At 49.7% G+C, this 18,354-nt stretch overlaps 1 protein-coding gene across 3 annotated transcripts; it reads right to left on the bottom strand.

Moving 5' to 3' along the window:
• Positions 1–2: 2 nt before the first annotated feature.
• On the bottom strand, positions 3–17,086 carry POGK (pogo transposable element derived with KRAB domain). Of its 3 annotated transcripts, none has more exons than XM_060033454.1 (6): positions 16,903–17,086; positions 15,304–15,437; positions 9,711–9,837; positions 8,826–8,924; positions 5,988–7,471; positions 3–3,755 (listed from the first exon to the last, which is right to left on the bottom strand). In XM_060033454.1, the coding sequence occupies exons 2-5, from the start codon at positions 15,433–15,435 to the stop codon at positions 6,000–6,002; spliced, it is 1,830 nt and encodes a 609-aa protein (XP_059889437.1). In that variant the 5' UTR covers positions 15,436–15,437; positions 16,903–17,086; the 3' UTR covers positions 3–3,755; positions 5,988–5,999. The 3 variants fall into 3 exon arrangements, with proteins under 3 accessions (XP_059889437.1, XP_059889439.1, XP_059889438.1); XM_060033456.1 differs by lacking the exon at positions 16,903–17,086 and adding an exon at positions 16,719–16,830; XM_060033455.1 differs by lacking the exon at positions 16,903–17,086 and adding an exon at positions 15,966–16,042.
• Positions 17,087–18,354: the final 1,268 nt, after the last annotated feature.

Genomic DNA, 18,354 nt, shown 5'->3' with positions numbered 1-18,354 from the left:
CTGTGTATTTGGTTTTGTACTTTAAATGCGACGAATAAACCTTTTGGGAGAAAACTTTTTTTGTTTATTAAAGTAAACATATAAGGAATACCACCTTCTACAGAAATATGAAGAACCTTGCTTTCTGAGATCTTAGCAGAGACTTTTCAAAAGAACGTACTACATGAGAAAGATTAAAAGCAGGTTCCAATTAAGGCATGTCATTTCTTCCTCTTGTGATATGTAGGTTAAGACTAAAAAGAAAAAATAAACAGCCTAGTTTCAATTCTTGGCACAAGTCTGGAAAGTCCTTTAGAGTTTTCAGTAACTCAAGAATTTTTAGGGTTTGTAAGAATTTGAACTGGTATCTAATTGCATATAGTGGTTTTGGCTTGGCCTATCCATGTATCTGAGTCTTAATGCTAAGTATGTGTTAAATTTCATGTGTTCCATAGATGGAGAGGCAGCTAGAAGAAGCCTCAGACATGCCCTGCTGCCCACTGCAGTGGCAGGTTCCATAGAAATCTGTATAGCAGAGGGACCTCCAAACAGAAAAATTCCTCACTGCTCCGTAGGACCTGGCCTAAGTCCCTAGTTGCCTACTCTGGTGGGACCACAGGACACCAGAGGACTCTTTTTGCCTCCAAGTTTCGGGCCTACATGCCAAGATCTACTTTCCATGCCAGTTTCCCTCAAGCATCATTTTGTACAGTGGAGAGATTGGGTTGAGGGCAAGGCAGGCAGGTAGATAGAGTGATACTTAGGATTTTTCAAGAGAGCCAGAGTTCAAATGCCTTGTTCCACCAAAGGTGGCCTCCAGCCGTAGCACCGTGGTCAACTGTGGGATCCTGAGTGCAGTCTCTTCTATAATTAGGTTCTTAAGAAATCATGAGTGCTTATTATCAAGCATCATTTAGAAAAATAACTATTTCAAAGAGGAAAAAAGCTACTAGAAACCAGATAATTTCAGGCTTAGAATAGAGCTTAGTTTTCCTGTAGGGATTTCAGTAATTGTCTTTTAGCTGTAGGTATATCATTGTGCAAAACCAGGTTTGATAAGGCCCACCTTATTTTCTACCAGGTACCAGAGTGCTGGCTTAGCACACATTCTTATCCCCTTTGTCACCCATTGCTGGGATCAACCAAGCACATAATTTCTCTAACACTTCTCCCATTGTCTGAAGTGAGCACGACGTTCCTGATCGAATTTCATGAAGCGTCTTCTAAATGATTGCTCACTTTGACCGTAGATAAATACCTGTGTTTCCTCATGTCTTTTGACTCGGACCAGAATGCCTCCAGTTTGAATAATGGTAAGGAAGCTTGGTTTTCGGGGTCAGACTTAGATGCTGTGGCCAACAGATTGGTTCAGCATTTAATTCTCACGGCTTAAAAAAGGAAAAATGTCTAGATTATTCTTGGAGAGTAGATTAATATTTAATTGAATCTACAGGCATGGTAAATTGTCAAGACTAAAAGCACACCGTGAAAGGGCATCTAGGTTCATCATACTTTCATTTTGAGAGAAATTTATGAAAACAGGACACAAGTTTTCTGTTCATCAAGCTGCATGTTTCCATCCTTTTAAAATTAATATCCCTTTATGAATTTCCTTCGTGTGATTTTTCCTGTGAGCATCCAAAACATGACTGATTGAGGGAAAAAGTTATTTTTGCCAGGGCCCTTTCCCCCACCTTTAAAAGCCAGTTTAAAACCACATGTAACATTTGTCTTTAAAGACACCAACATTACTTACACTGCCATCCCATGAACAGACTTTTTTATTTCAAGGGTGTAATATATTGGTACCAAACTGAGTGGAGAATAAAGTGTAAATGAAGAGTTTGAAATGTGACTTTTCACAAGGCTAGCAAAAACCACCAGAGCCTATTGTCTTTATTATCAAAGTTTATTGTCGGAGTCAGTTCCTATCTACTGGGGAGTACAACTATGTCTCAATATGTGCTATAGTAACTCTAGGGTAATAGCCATTCTGCAAAATAGTTGTACTGGGGCTCTGTTAGGCATAGATCATAATAAAGTCAGTGGAAGAATGAGCCCAGAAAAACCCTGACAGTAGAGCCATTCCTCTAGGGAAGTTCCAGTGCTAAGCAACCTGTAAGGCATCATCTATCAGCTGACGATGAGACTCAAGGAGGTGTTGGTAGAATGAAACAGGAGTTGAACCCATTTTCTACTCTTCCCTGCAAGACAACTATGGCTCCAATGCAGGAACCAAAAATTAGGTCTTATAAAATCCTTTAAGCTCCCAAAGCAAGTAAAATAGGACATAAGGAGGAAAGGGCCAGGAACCAGGATAGTGGAGGATAAATTAAGTGTAATTGGAGGGAATGAAAACTTCTGGAATGAAAAGTAGCTGGATTTAGATGCCGTTTGAGATGACAAAGAATACAGTACAGGTAAAAGCAAATGGGGAAATGATTCAAACATTGAAAGTTATTCAGATACCAGAAGTTAAGTGAAATTTCCCCTCTTAGAGGAAAACTGGTTTTAAAAAATGAGGAAGGTGAATCACTAATAGGAAAATGAGTACCTGAGTAGAAATAGGTGTTTCAAAATGCCAAGAACAGTATAATATACAAATGAGCTGGGTCGACAGGAAGGAAAAGTGGTTATGGTAGCCTGTTAACCAGATCTGACATTGGAATGACATTTCTAACAATGGCTTTGTCTATGAGGTTCTGGCATATTTTTCGTAGCACAGGTAGCTTTGAAGGAATGTTTTCATAACACTCAACGTATGTGGGGAATGCACATTACTTTAGTGTAAAAATTCAAAGACCTCCCACCTGTTTCTGCAAGATAGAAGAAGTCTTCAAACAGCTGTGGCCAAAGACCCACGCCCTCTCACCACCCTTGCAATAAAAACATTAAAGGAATCGGAATTAACAAAACAAGTATCAGATGAGTCAATGAGCTTTGTACCATGTAGACAGCAGATAATTTATGGTGACTTTTGCAGGCAGCCTGAGAAACAGAAGAGCTTGTGTACTAAATGCTACCCTATCATTAAATATAATAATAATGAAAAACAGGGCCATTAAATGAGACCCTAGAAAAGTCTAGCTGCCAACCAGATTGGGAAGATAAATGAAACGGCATAGTTTATTTTAATCTGTATCTTCCACACTAACCTAGTTTGTCTACAGAAAAGCCATCTGCTGGCATCAGGCCAGTACGTCTGAATTTTGTTGTTGTTATTAGCATCTCATTTTTCCAAAAGAGGAATGTGTAAGTAGCAGGTGTACATAAATGACCATTTCTACAAAGCCTTCTCTGCAGTCTTGACCTGTGTGGGGACAGGTTCTACTGATGGAAGCATTTTTAAAGGCAGAAGAAAAAACATTGACTTGAGGTTTTCTCCACAGAAAATACCAGTGGAGTTGGGCCCGTATGATGAGTCTCTTATTGGCGCTGAACAAATGGCCTCTTCTCCAGGAAATACCTTTGTTCATTCCTATCTACAGGTTTCTTTTGATGGACACATGGAGTAATCTCTAAAACAAGAAATGAGGCAGAAGCAGTTTCTTTTCTAATCATGTCTCTGACGAAGTGAAGGGTCCTAGACTTTTCTGACACCTCATGGACGTGGGGCGAGGGTGGGCGGTGTCCCAAGACAGGATGCTCAGGCTGCTGTCCGGACCTGGGCTGTTCTGAGCCCCATGGCCTTTTCCTGCTGCTCCCTGTGTACCTATGCTGCGAGGAAATCTTCTTGAGGATTTTCCTCCTCAGCTGTTCCAAATACAGTTCATTTGCTGGAAAACAGAGAGAACCTAAGTGTGAGTTAACCCTTGGATTTTAGACATTGTATAACTTTTCAAGAACAGATTAGTCAGATTTCCAAACAGATGAGAAGAGGCCATTTTATGCCCACGTCGCCTCCAAAATGCCTTGTTCGATGAGAATCCCTGTCTACTTCTGGCACTTCCTCAGCTCAAAAACAGGGCGGCTGTACAGAGAACTGTGGCTGTCAAGATGAGCCAAAGCTAGTGGTTGGGATCGGACATAAATGCCTACGTACATAGCTGTAGCCCGGCATTGTTTTTTTCTCTTTCCTCTTCTGGCGGTTTTTTTTTTTTTTTTTTTTTTTTTTTGCGGTACGCGGGCCTCACTGTTGCGGCCTCTCCCGTTGCGGAGCACAAGCTCCGGACGCACAGGCCCAGCTGCCATGGCTCACGGGCCTAGCCGCTCTGCGGCATGTGTGATCTTCCCAGACCGGGGCACGAACCCGTGTCCTCTGCATTGGCAGGTGGACTCTCAACCACTGTGCTACCAGGGAAGCCCTCTGGCGGTTTTTGATCCAGTCCTTTGGGTAGCAAATAGCTTAGAAAATTAAAAATGCATAAAAATGTTATCTAACAAGGGGGGGCGGGAAGGTAAAAAGGATAAAAAGTCACTATAATTCAAAGTCTGATAATCCAGTGGAGGCAGTGTAATGATTGGCAGAAAAGGGAGGCTGAATTCACGGAGTGGAAGAATAAGGGAACATGAGGGGAAAAAGCAATTTTCGTGATTTCGACTGTAAAAGTAAGAACTTCTCCTTGTCTCTGTAATTCTAGGGGTCTCAGAATAACACTGCGGTTCAATGTTAGGAGTACAGTTTGATTTGGGGGCAGGGAAGGAGACATAAGTCACTCTTCAACTTACACAGCATGAAGGGGGGTGGTGTAACAGAAGATTTCTCTTAGCATTTCATTTGGAGAAAGAAGCAAGTAGGATGGAAATACCTAATTATACTTTAAAGGAAAGAAAAACCGTCAAGATACTTTTAGGTCCTCTGTAAAAGGAGTGCTGTCTTCATATTAAACACTGTCTGGAGGAACAAATGAACTGACAATTAGGGAAATGAGAACAAGAAGGTAAAATGAAATGTCTGTTCTCTCTGTATGTTGCCCACTGTAGGTGGTCGTTCACTCTCTCTCAAGGGGTCCGGGTGGGGAGGCTCGCTCCACTAGTGATATCTGGTAGCCCCCCACTCCCCACTTCCTTTTTTTTTTTTTTTTTTGCGGTACGCGGGCCTCTCACCGTTGTGGCCTCTCCCATCACGGAGCACAGGCTCTGGACGTGCAGGCTCAGCGGCCATGGCTCACGGGCCCAGCCGCTCCGCAGCATGTGGGATCTTCCCGGACCCAGGCACGAACCTGCGTCCCCTGCGTCGGCAGGCGGACTCTCAACCACTGCGCCACCAGGGAAGCCCCCCACTTCCTTTTAAAGCTGTTGCCCTTCTATACTCAACTGAAAATTCTCGGGCCTGTGGTCCTTAGTCCTTAGACTTTACTCACTGTAGTCCGAGATAAGCATTGTTTTTTTTTTGGTGCAGTTTCAATTTAAAAATATCACCCTTCAAACGTCTGTGAAATTATTATAATTGTTCACTCCATGTGAATGTCATGAGAATGAGATGATGGTTTAAAACACACTTCTGAACTCCCAGGGAGAAGCAGGCATAAGCTATTTCTTTCCTTCCCCACTGGGCTACTGCAGACCACCCCAGGACGGAGACCCGAGGCCCAGGGTACACAGTCCAAAGGCACATGCGTCCTTACATCCCAGCCCTACAGGCTAGCCAAGGTGAGCACGGCCGCTCCAAGTGAATCAGGTACACACACTGGCCCTAAATGTTCAGCACGATTTACAAGGGGAAGAAAAATTTTGGTTTTGCAGACAAAACTTTTTCTTATCGGGGCCATGTCAGACTACGCGCTTTCAGGCCCAAATAATTTCAGCGATAATTACAGCTCTCAGATTAAGTGTTCTGGGAGCTCACTCCTTGTTCACTTCATGCATTATACAAAGTACCCAAGAAATAAGCCAAGCAACCAGTTTCACATAAAGGTGAAAAGGCTGACGGCCTGTCACCTACAGCACTGCACTGTGGGCTCGAAGAGTTCTTGGAAACAGAGGAAAATAATGGCAAGAGAAAAGGTGTCTGTGGAACCCAACACGTCCCTCAGGGTAGGCGCTGGGCGGTTCCTCTGACTGCTTACCTTGGCTTTCCCTCAGTTGCTCTCTGTCAGGCTCTCAGTGTCGCACTCTTTGGGCGGTTCCCCTCCTCCTGGCAGCTCGCTCTCGATTTCCCACAGGACGTCATCCTCGTCCTCCAAGTTGCTGGAGATGTGGCACTTCTTGAACCCCTGGACGATGGATTCGCTTGAGATGCTATTCCATGCCACCATGACCCACTCCAGAAAGAGGCCGAGGGGCGGCTTCTTGGCATTCCCCGTGGGGCTCAGGGCGAGGTTCCCCGCCAGGAGCCAGTTGGAGTACTGGGCCCGGACACTGTCATTCAGGGGTTTGTAGACCACCACATCCAACACCTGCAGCTGCGAGGTCAGGCCCCCCGGGATGATGACCATGTCGGTGTTCATGCTTTCCATGGAGCTCTTCACCGAGTCAGTGGCGTGGCCCCGGAAGCCGTTGAGGATCAGCATCCCTCGCTGCTTGGGCACTGCACCGGTTCTCCGCCTCCACACCACTTCCAGCCAGTCCTGCATCAAGTCCTCCGTCATCCATCCGTACCGGTGACAGCGGATTTCCATGCCGCTGGGGAACTTCCCGGGGGGGATGTATGTGCCCCTCAGAATGATGTACGGAGGTAACTTCCTCCCATCTGCCAAGACACCAAGCATGGCGGTGATTTTCAGTTTCTCCCTGCCTGGCGTCTTGACCAAGACGGGCTTTTCACCCTGGTTGTCCACAGTCACCCTCGAGGGCACCTCTAAGCAAATGGGCGTCTCATCAGCATTTCCCATCTGAGCCACCTGGTAGTCGTGTGCCCTGCGCAGAGCCAGGACGCTCCGCTGGTAGGTGACGAGCTTCTCGGTCAGGTCTTCCGGCAGCTGCTGGGGCACCGGTACCTTATGCCGCAGAGACAAGTCATACCTTCGCATCATTCTTCGACACCAGCCCAGGCTGGCCTTGAACCCTTTCTCCGGAATGTTCATCTCCTGGGCAATCTCCAGAGCTTTCAGCTGCATGGCCTCCCTGGTGATGGGGTCCCCTTTGGCCTGCATGTATCGAACGTACTCGGCCACGCGCTGGTCCACCAGGGCGAAGCGCCCGTTTTTGGGGCCCCGGAAGGCGCGCCGCATGGCGTGGGCGTTCTGCAGCTGCGGCTTCACTTTGCGCCAGTCGCGGACGTTTTTTTCCAGCACCCCGAACTGCTTGGCCGCCTGGCAGTTGTTGGTGCTCTCGGCGTACTCCACCACCATTAACTTGAACCCCGCGTCGTAACTGCGGCGCATGCCTCGGCTGAACTGAAACTTCCCGGCCAGGTCGTCTGCCGAGAGGTCGTACCCAGGGAAGCCCACGGCCATGTAGAAGGGGTACCCCTCGCCCCACTCGGGCAGCTCTGTGATGTCCCGAGGCAGACGGAGGCCATAGCCGTCCAGGTGCTGAGGCTGCGGAAACTGGGAGGCCGTGTTCATCGGGCCCACCCAGTCTGGGGGCTTCACGTCAGATTCTTCATTTTCTGGCAGACAGACAGGGAGGGGCAAAGATAGTGCCCGTAAGTAAAATGACTTCTGGCTCATTCCCTGATTTTTTTTTTTCTTTTTTTGGTCGAAATACCAAGAATACCTTAATCTCAAACTCACTAAAAGCAGTAGCTCTAATAACAGATAACACGAAGTCCTTACCCCCGTGCCAATTCCCATAGATTACCCCATCTAATTCTCACAATAACTGTTTATTTCTTCTTTGCACGTGAGTCTAGAGAAATTAAGTAATGCATCAAGGGAGCTGAGCTAGGAAGTGGCAGAGCTGGAAACTGAATACAGGCAACAAGCTTGGATCACATACCAGCTGTGTGGGCCACGCTTGGGTCAAAATAACCTTTACCTGGACGAGAAGCCAATTATAACCCATATTACCACGTAATATTACAGAATTTGTATCATCATGGGCTGAATCATATCCCTTAAACCAAGAAAATCTATAGCAATACCACACTTAGCAAAGTTAAGCTTATCAGGCAGAAGTATGGTTCTTGCATACCAATGTCAGAACTGGGTTTCACTGTATGTTTCTGTTCAGAAGGTGGCCACAGAAGCTGAACACGACTCACGGAAATTACCATATCTCACCAAAACAAAGATGCCGTCAATTGCAAGGTGCACCATTACATGCCATTAAGAAAAGAAAAAGCTACTAGTGAAACTATAGCATGCCATCAATTTTAAGAGGCATTCTCAACTGCAGAGATGTTAAAGTGATGAGGGAAAGACATGTCTTGGAATCAATGAAGTACAGCATGTTAAACTATTACTTATAGAGAGAAGGCAAATCAAACCACTCAGGCTGTTGGGAAGCTGTATTTTTCCAACTCCTGCCCTCTAACTATATTTCTTGATAAAAGACTGAGTGCTTCTTTAGACATATTTGCTCAAGTATGTACTACAGCTGCTATTGCTTTTTCTATCCAAGATTAAGGAGACAGGAAGCCAAGTGAATAACCCTGGATGCATGCTTCGTCACACTATTTTCCTTAGTTTTCAGAGGTGTGTGGTGTGCCACCGAGGCACCCAGGATGTGCGCTGGAGCAAAGCCACACAAACTTCACTTTGGTTCACCTGCATACAAAGGTGCATGTTGAGACTTATTACTGACAGTCGACAAGTGAAGAAATGGAGGCTCAGAGAGGTGGATGAAGTCGCCTAAGGTCACATAGCATAGGAAAGGAGATTCTGAAACTCCAAAGCCCATAATCTTTCTGCCTCACAACCTTGCCTTACTCTTAAATACCCCACAGAATGTACCTGGAAACTTAAAATTCATCTTCATTATTCTCCCATTGGATGGATGTTGAATTGGGTTAATCATAGTACCTGCAAAGGTTCCTCCCTGGAACTGCCATTCGTCAGAATTCTGAGACTCCTCCTCCCTTTCCAACCGAGTGATCATGTCGGGCTTAGGGAATGGGAATTCTGTTTATAGGAAATAGAACAGGTAACAGCTGTGTGTTACTGTCTTGGAACACTGCCAAAATAAGTACTTTATAATACTTAAGAAACCCTCCCCTCCACTCCCACCCCACCACAGTCTTCTCAATATGCAGATTTATGAAAGGTGGGGGGAAAGGGCTCAGGGATACTTAAAGAAAAAATATGATGGGAAATAGGTCTGTCCAAGGGAATTTATGAATCTCTGCTAATGTACTAGCAACAACAAAAAGGAACTGCATTTAGCAGGGAAGTGGGTGGGTGCAGCCACGGATCTAATGAGCACTCTGGTACCCATATGAGCAAATGGGGAGATCCCTCCAAATGGTTACATTCTAATAATATGGTTACATTCCAATAATATGGATATCAATGCTGGGAAGGGGGCAAGGATTCTTTGAGGATATGTCCCCAAGCTTCTAAGGCTGACAGGGTAACAATGAGGCCTGCCTTCCCTCCTAAGGAACATATGAAGCACAGGCCCAGACCCATGGTGACATTTCTTAGATTATGTCTTATTTTTTCTTTTTTTGATGAGAATGCCTGGGTTGAATGAGGATGGTTCTGAGAGCTGGCACAAGCCGCTGAGTAGAAGGACACAATATGTATATCCTGCCTAAATCAAAAACAGGAAATTAAATGGGCACAGGCATTGAGGGGACAGACTCCAAGTTCAGGAGAGAGGGATGTTGGATACACCAGAGAAGAGAGACGTGGAAACAATTCTCTGGGCTCAGAGCTTCTAGGAGACAAAGGAAAACAAAGCTTTACCCAGGGACAGGACAGTTTCATAATTCATCCTCATGACCTCCCGGTACAGGGCCTTTTGCTGCTCCGTCAAAACGTCCCACTCCTCATCGGAAAAATATATGGCCACCTCATCGAATAGGGCTGGCACCTGCAACAGTGAACAGGCCTTTCTCAACGACTAGTAGGCACATGCAGACACAGATCACACACCCGCATCTCACAGGCGAGGGCTTGGGCCCGGGGAAACGTCTGTCCTGAGTCACACGGCTCCTCCGAGAAGCAACACCAAGACAAAAACAAGGTCTCCCGTGCCCTGCTGAGTGCTTTCCTCCCCCGGCATCCACAGATTAGGAGAGCAGCACCTTGAGAAGAAAAGTCCCCCATACTGGTTGGGAGACACTGGATCCTCACATATAGCAGGGAGAGCCGATCACGGCTCAGCCCCCATCCAGAGCCAGAACCAACCACGCTCGAGGAAACACCCCGAGACAGCTGCCCCACCAACACAACCCTGCTCTCTCCCTTGGTCACAGATCCTCAGCCCAGGAGGGTGCTGGGGGCCTCCTGGGCACTAGTCTCCATTTGCAGGGCACTAGCCCCGGTTTTTGACTCAGAACCCAATGCTGCCAGGGAGGGGCCAGTGAGAGAAGGGGCTTCAGCTGGCCTTTTCCAATCCACGAGGAGGAGGACAGAAGGGCTAATTAGAGCTTCAATGTATGTAACGAGATACTAGAGCAGACTGCTTTGCTTCCGTGCCTAGACCCGCAGCAGGAAGCCCTAAGGCCAGAGAAGAGAGCTCTACTGCCCGCTCCCGGCTCACCTACCTCCCCATCCCCATGGGCCAGTGGGACGGGGGTTCCTGAGCAGCCAAACGCAGCCAAGGCACCCAGACCGACCCCCTCTTGTTCAACTCTCTGCTTTTCTTTTTACTATGTGCTTTCCTTCAGTCATTAAAAATCCTACTCCAAAGTTCATCGTATTCAATGGTAAGGGATCTGGGCTGCTGCTTTCACAGCTACTCCCCATAGCTGAATCTAGGGCCTGGGGGATCAGAGTACTGTTCTCCATCTGCTTACAAAAGTTCAGTGTCTGCACCACCTGCAGCTTCTTCAGGCCCCCGGCCATCAATCATCTAGATCTCCTGGCCCTTCTTCCTTATGCACGAAGCCCACCTCGTCCCTCCCCCCATCACAGCCCCTTCCACACAGGGAGAATCTCCTAGGAAAGGCCCTGTAACTGCTTCCCTTATTCCCCCCACAGCCCCATTTAATTAAGGAGGAAACTGGCTCAGAGCAGCCCCGTTTCTGACCCAAAGTCACACAGCCAATAACGGCAGGGTTGAGAGTGGGACACAGCACTGTCTGACTTCAAGGCTCCCGCCCTCACAGAGGGCAGAGGGGTCTCCCAGGTCACCAACTGGCAGGCCTCCGCTCCCACCCTGCACACACTCGGCAGTACTGAGCTGCTGCAGTTCCCTGAACAAACCATCCTCGCACCCTCTGTGTGTCCGCACATGGTGCTCTGCTGCCTCGGAGGTCCTCCCCATTCTTGGCCTGGCTGACACCCACCCACCTTCCAAGACTCAGCCCAGACATCCTGTTCCCCGGGAAACTGGTCCCAACCCAGGCTGTGTGCCCTGTGACGCTCTGGGCTGAAGGCTCTGGTGGCACTTATCACACTGCAGAGTCCTCTTGGCTTACCTGTCTGCTTCTTCCACTAGAATATTGGCTCACTGAGGGCAGAACCTGGGCTTATTCCGTTTTGTTTCCCTAAGCCTAGAATACTTCCTGTAGGTAGTAATCCCTTAAAAATGTGTTCTTTGAATCAAAGATTTAAGCAAATAACCCCTGGACGTCTCTTATTCCGCTTGGAATAGTTTCAAATAATCCTTAAAATGTATCTGTCACAAGACTGAACTTACTCTTTGGAGTAAGAATGGACAAAAATCCCTAGTGTCAAATACCAGGAGGTACAAACGGATTGGTCTCTGGGCTCCGCTCAGACTCCATCAATCTGGAAAGCCAGGCAGCCAGGAATTTTCCATCCCACCCCATCCCACTTCCCAGGCTTTTAAACAACTCTCCCTTTGGCCTTTTCTCTCCCTAGGAAATTCCAGATCTAGGCCATACCTATTTATAGGCCCTTTCCCTTTGCTGATAAAACAGGACACAGGACTGGCTATGCCTGTCATTGCAGAGGGGCTACCCACGTCGATCCTTGTAAAAGGTAACACGTCCTGGGCCTGGTAAATATATCAGCAGCCCTGGAGTGGTGAGAAGGCAGCTGGAGGCTGAGGCTGGATTCATCTCCTCCCATTTAGGACTGAGCCCCGGAGGATCCTCAGACAAGCCCACATTATGTTCCAGAGGCGCGCAGTGCAGTGGCTTAGGAATTCTCCTCACAGCAACCTTCTGTGAGAATTGAGCAAGCCTTCAGCCAGGCCCTGCTGTGCAGGCCTCCCCTCTCTCCACAGAGGCCTTTTATCTAGCCAAGCACAGCAGAAGGTAAACAGGGCCAGCCCTGGGCCAAACTCAGAAATCAGGCAGCCGCCATCCAACCCCTGGACACCCTTGCTTGGCCTCACAGGTAGAGGCCCTCGATCCCCGCCTTCCTCCCTTCCCTCAGAAGGTCAAGGACTCATCAGACAGGTGTTCTTCCTTCAGCTTCTGTGTGCTGCCTCACTCGGTCCCACGAGCTGGCATTCCAACGCTTATCTCCAAGGGTAACCGTCCTAGAGTACTTACATGCTGCCCAGGCTCGCTGCACCCAGCGAAGACAGCACTTAGGGGGCTGGGACCGGTGCACTGATAGAGCGCCTGCTGTATGCCAGGCACTGTGTAGGGCACTCCCTCTTACGTGGTTAAATGTGTTACCTTATTGAATCCTTTAAATACTACAGGGATACGGGGATCACCACCCCAGTTTTATGGGTGAGGAAACAGGGCTGATAAGTATCTTGCCCAAGGTCACAGAGTTAGCAAGTCAGACTCCCAAGCCCGTGCTTTCTCGGCAGGCCACTTAGGCCAAGTGGCCTCTGCCTGGTGGCGGCAGCAAACGCTAACGTCCCTTAGAAAGATGAGCCGAGGACTTCTCCCTCAGAGCTGCTAGGGAGGGAGCTCAGACTCCTGGGCGCAGCACACTCCCCCGCAGGGCTGGCTCGGTCCCCTGGCCCCCTCTGCTTCTCTCGCCTATCCCCTCCACTCCCGGACTCCACTGCGGGCTCCAGCTGCAGGAGCTGCTCCGGACTCTGCACACACGAGCTTTCCTCTCCAGTGCTTTTGCTTCTGGCTGCCTGGAGGGCAAGACCCTCCCTTCCCTTGGCTGGTTCCACCTAGGCCGAAGGCTTGGTTCAAAGTACACTTTCCCTTTTTTCTACTTGAAATTGGATTTCTACTCCAGTTCTCCCACGAAATATTACCCTAATATACAGCCTGATTCTTTGGTTGGAAAAGCTTTTATTGATCACTCTAACACAATCCCCAACAACCAAAATGCATATTCGATTCTTTTCTTCCCCTAGTTTTAATGCTCTAGAGCAGGGGTTTTCCCACCTCAGCACTGCTGACATGTTTGGCCAGATAATTCTTCGTTGTGGGAGCTGTCCTGTGCATCACCGATGGGTAGCAGCATCCCTGGCCTCTACCCAGGAGATGCCTGTAGGATCTCCCACTCCCCAAGCCCCACCCCGAGTCATGACAACCAAAGACGTCTCCACCCAGACGTCCCTGGGAGGGATGGGGCTGGGGGCAAAACTGCCTACTGCTCCAACCAGGTCCCTGCCTGCCTTCTCCAGCCTGCAGGAGAGCCCATCTTCCCCCACAGAACTCCAAATACTGTGCAGTTAATTACATTTACTTCCCTATCTTCCTCACAAGACTAGTACCCCCGCGAGACTAGGGATCTTGCCTTAATAACACCCAGCACTGTGCTCAGTAGCTGCGGATGGATGGCAGGCTGCCTGGGTGCCACACATGCCAGTCCCCCTCCTCCAGCTCCTCTGGTTACCTCCTTCTTTCCCAGCCAAGCATGGGCTTCACCTTGCTCCTCTCTGTGTTGTCCCAATACACTCTTATGTGCGCTTCTGCTGCACCTGCTTTGCGCACTTCTCCATTCTGTCTAGATGTTCTCGGTTGGCCAATGCAGCCTCAAAGCCATGAGTTCTTGCTCAGGGCTAGATAGGACGGACGCCTGCTCTCCAAAATCTCCCCAGCTGCATGGATCTGAACTGGGGAGGAGGCCAGGGTGGGCTGAAGAGACAAATGCAATCCAGGCTCCATAGCTAGATGAGAAAACCCAGAGCCTGGTGTCGTACTGCTTTAAATATTTTTAATTGAAGTATAACATACATACAACAAAATGAAGTACTTTTAAGGTTCCAGCTCAAGAGGTGTTTTTAAGAACAAATGTCAGTGTACATGTGTATCCTAGGAGCAAAATAGATAACCTTGCTGTACCCCATGCAGTGGGAGCGGAGCGGGACTGGATAGTTTGGAAGGACCATGATTCTATGAATACAGATCTCTCACTGGAAACAAAGGATATGTATACCGATGACATTCATACACAGTGGAAAACTAAGCAGAGAAAAGGAATGTCATTTTGTTGCTTCTTTAAAATGTTTACCATTCATGCCCAATTATCATGAAGTCCAGTAAGTACTGTGAATAATGTACATAACGATGACTATTAATATCTGTTGCATTTAAACTTTTATAAGTTTACTCTAATTCTATCACACTATGCTGTTTGGATATGCTCCCTATTCACTGCTGCCTACTATCGCAACCCCTCCATCCAGGACCAGCTGGAAATGCAGCTCTCTCCTGTGTCAACTGGCCTCGTCCCATAAAGCTCTCCTCACGTCAGTTCAGTGCCCCAAGACTTACTTAAATGGTTTAAATGGTTCCCTTCAACCAGCGGTAGGTGATAAAGACTCTCTCCTCACCCAAACTTTGGCCAGGCTCCTCTGAGCCCTCTTCTCCACTAGGCCTCTATCTTGGACACATACACACCCGCCTCCGTTTCTCAGTCTGCCCAGACCAGTTTTAGCAAGAATCCTGCTAAGTCAGTTTAGAAAGAACCCTCCACCGTGGATGTCTCCTCTTAGTAATTTTCCAACCACTGAGCCCTCCGCGCTGCTCCTTGGCTATAAATCCCCACTTGCTGAGCCCGATCTCTCTCCCCTATTGTGACAGTCTTGAAACCTATCTCAATAGTCCTGAATAGTCTTCCTTATCATCTTAACAAATGCCAGGACAATTTTTCTTTCACCCAGGCCAGCAGAGATTTAGTTGGTGTCTACAAGGTGCCTGGCATTGAGCAGGATACAGGGAATCCATGGGTACAGGAGAGAGACACAGTCGTGGCCTCTTGGACTCCCGATCCTGATGGTGTGCTTGAAGCTGCGTGCCTGAAGGGACTGTTCCCAGAACCAGTTCCATTCTTCGCTGTGCCTTTTAAAGCCACAGAACTGTTTTCTCAGGAATGCAAACACACCGGGCTGGGCTAGGCTATTTTTACTTCCTATGTCTGCTTGAGGAAGAGACTTAATACAAGCCTGGCTCCCAGGCCTGCCCCTCACAGCTGTGTGTGGACTCCACACCTTCTTACTTACCCATCCGCCCTCTGAGCAGATTCGGACTTTCTGCATATCTGTGGGGCCATCCTCCAGCTCCCGGCTCTGAATCTCTTCTTCTTCTTCCTCTTCTTTCAGGGTCAAATTGAGAGGGTAGGCTGTGGACTCCATCTCTGTAAGCAAGATTCAGTTCAGAAAAATCAGGTGCTAGTGTGAACTCTTTAAAGTCTGTGATGGGGGCAGCTCAGGCTACACAAACCTTTTTAGCCCCAAGCACAGTTCAGCTGCAACAATGGAAGGGGACAGGGCCAGGCCTGGGGAGGAAGGGTTTCAGGGAAAGCACCAGGAAGCTGGAAGGTGACATATTTAATTATGATAAGAAGAGGGTTGCAGGCAGATAGCATACCTGGCTGCCTTCAAATATTTAAAAAGCTATCTGTGTAAGACAGACCAGACTGGTTCTGTAGAGACCCAAAGGCAGAGCAGGCCACTGAGTAAACATTCCAGGAAGAGGTTTTAAAGAGTGCATCAAATGGCAGAACTTTCTCACAGCCAGTGCCACCCAAACATGGAATTGGCAGCAAGACAGCGGTATTGGCTTCCTTTCAATGAAGGCATTTGAACACAGATGGAACACTCGCTCAACTGGGTTGTTCCTACAGGGCCAGTTCAGCATCAGGAGGTTGGGTGGCCCAGAGTACCTGGATTTTCCAGATTCAAAGGTTCTGTCCATAAGCCAGGTCAGAAAATAAGACGGTTCTGCCATAAGCGACTTTCCAAGCCCAGGAGTCGGTGATCCTTAGTGAGGGGTAATGCCTGGACACGCAGGAAGGTGCAGAAATCAGCTGGGGCCAGGCTCTGGGGCCCACCGCCACCGGGAAGACTCGCTGCCTCTGGGCCGCAAATTCTCTTCTGCAAATATCTCTCGCCCAGCTCCTAGGCCAGTACAAAGGGCCGCGCTCCTGCCCTCTAGGGGCGCGGGCAATTCCTAGGTGTGGAGTGAGCGCGCATCTTGTGGGCCGCATCCTCCCGGGCTTCCAAAGAAAAGATCCTTCCGGAGTTCAAAGTCTGCTCCTTCGATATTTTCAAAAAGGACGGGCGAATGCGGCAGGATAGGTCTGGGGCGGGTGGAACAGGCTTCAGATCCCTGGAGCTGGGGCTCGAACTTGGCCGCGGCCTCCCCCGCCGGCTCCCGGGAGGGAGATGGGGGGGTGGGGGCGCCGCCCCGCGGCGAAGGTGCAGGCGAAGAGGTATCCTCCGCCCCGCCACCGCCCACCCGCCCGGCGCCCCGCCCGCCGCCGCTGCCGCGCCCCCGGGCGCGCTCCGGTTTCTCCAGCCATCTTGTCCCATTTCCCTTTCTCCGCGGCCCCGCGCCGGGAGCGCTCCTGCCGCCCCCCTGCCCGCGCCCGGCCCGGCCCATCTCCCCGCCTGGCCCGCTCCCGGCCCCAGCGCACCTGCCGAGCGGCCGGGGCCGGCGCCGCCTGCCTTCCCCGGCGGGCCCGCAACAAAGGCAGTGGCGGCGGCAGTTGCAGCTGCAGCCTCGGGACCCCCCGCCCCCGCCGCGGCCCGACCGCCGGGGGCCCGAGGGAGGGGCCATGCCGCCCCCGGCCCCCGCCCCGCCCGCCCGCGCGCACTCACCGCCGGGCCGAGAGCCGGGGCGTGGGCCGGGGCCGCGGTGGAGACGCCGAGGGCTCCGGCCCGGCTGTCACAGCGCCATCCTTTCCGTCTCTCCGGCTTCCCGTGCGCGCGGCCCCTCGGGAGGGAGCGGGGAGGACACGTGGTGGGAGGAGGGAGGGTCCGGCCGGGAGCTGAGGGTGTTGGGAGGCGAGGGGAGGAGCGCGGCTGATGTCAGCGGGCCGCGGCGGCGCCGGGGGACGGCGCCCGCGCCAGCTCCCGACCCTCCTCCCGGCGTGGCTTCCGGCCGGTCCGCGCCGCGCGCTCCACTTGGCTGAGCTCCCGACCCTCCGCCCGGCTCCGCCTCGCTGGCCGGAGTAGTGCTCTCTGCCCTCTCTGCTTCCCCTGGTGCAGTTTCCTGTGCACCATGTGCGACCTCGGCATAGATGAGGCAGGAAGAGCCCGGATTTATGTTTGAACTGAATGTAGCCTGGGTGCACACGTTCATGCGCTTATTTGCATGAACCACTGCTTTGCACTTGCTTGGACGAGCACTCGAGGCACTCAAAGGCATGCTTCAAGGAATGTGTTATGAAGAGTAGACCAGCGAGGGGGTTGGGGAGAGTGTGGAGGGGTCTAGGATCTTTCGGGAAGCATGCATATTCTGGCAGGCATATGTTCAGAACTTTGTACGTAATACACATGTTGAAGGCACTTCCTGATTTTTGTAGTTGTTGCGTGTTAAATCCCAAGTGTGTAATGCCATGGAGGAAGTAACTCTAAAGCAGGATCTTCTCCAAAATGTTCAAAGAATTTGCGTGCAGCTCTGTGGACAATACAACAAAAGTGAGCGGAGAAGCCCTGAATCGCTTCTCATTCTAGAAAAAGATCCCGGGTTTGGTATTTTTGTTGGGAACTCATTAAAGAAGAAATTATCCTGGCAATTGTTAAAGCGGAAAAGTAGGACTTTATTCGGGATTATTGAGATAGCTGGCAAGACTATCGCAATAGAGCTGAGCTCTCCGGCTCAACTCTGAATACAGCAAAGACCAGTTGGGGAATTATCACCCACCTGGGAGTGAGGAGGTCAGTGGGTGGAATACTAAGAGGAGACAAGAAGGGTAGAGGGACTCTTGCTAAACCGATTTAACGAGATGCTTGCTGATGGCAAGCCAGGTTGATCAGATATCCAGGGTGGGGGGCTCTCTCTGTGCTGGGAGGGCTGAGGACCGGAGGGGGGTGTGTATGTGTCCCATGTAGAGGCCTAGTGGAAAAGAGGGTTCAGAGGAGCCTGACTAAAATTTGGTCAAGGAGAGAATTTTGTCAACATTTTCAGACTGTCCCTGAGAACTGAGTGCCTGCAGGGAAAGATTTCTCCAAGTTTTTGTCGCCATTCTTATATTTATTTATATGTGACTTTGGTTTCTCTCTGCCGTGGAGAGGCTACAGTGGAACTGTGGAGCTCTCAATATATAA

Source organism: Delphinus delphis, chromosome 1 (genome assembly GCF_949987515.2).
Source record: "Delphinus delphis chromosome 1, mDelDel1.2, whole genome shotgun sequence".
Lineage (NCBI taxonomy): Eukaryota > Metazoa > Chordata > Mammalia > Artiodactyla > Delphinidae > Delphinus > Delphinus delphis.
This window is presented reverse-complemented; position numbering and strand designations above follow the sequence as displayed.

What these genes read in the sequence shown, in the direction of transcription:
- POGK (XM_060033454.1), bottom strand. Translation starts at nt 15,435, where the DNA reads ATGGAGTCCACAGCCTACCCTCTCAATTTGACCCTGAAAGAAGAGGAA. An exon ending in TCTGCTCAGAGGGCGGATGG is followed by an intron (nt 9,838 to 15,303) that starts GTAAGTAAGAAG and finishes TCACTGTTGCAG; the next exon opens with GTGCCAGCCCTATTCGATGA. An exon ending in TGAAACTGTCCTGTCCCTGG is followed by an intron (nt 8,925 to 9,710) that starts GTAAAGCTTTGT and finishes TCCTATAAACAG; the next exon opens with AATTCCCATTCCCTAAGCCC.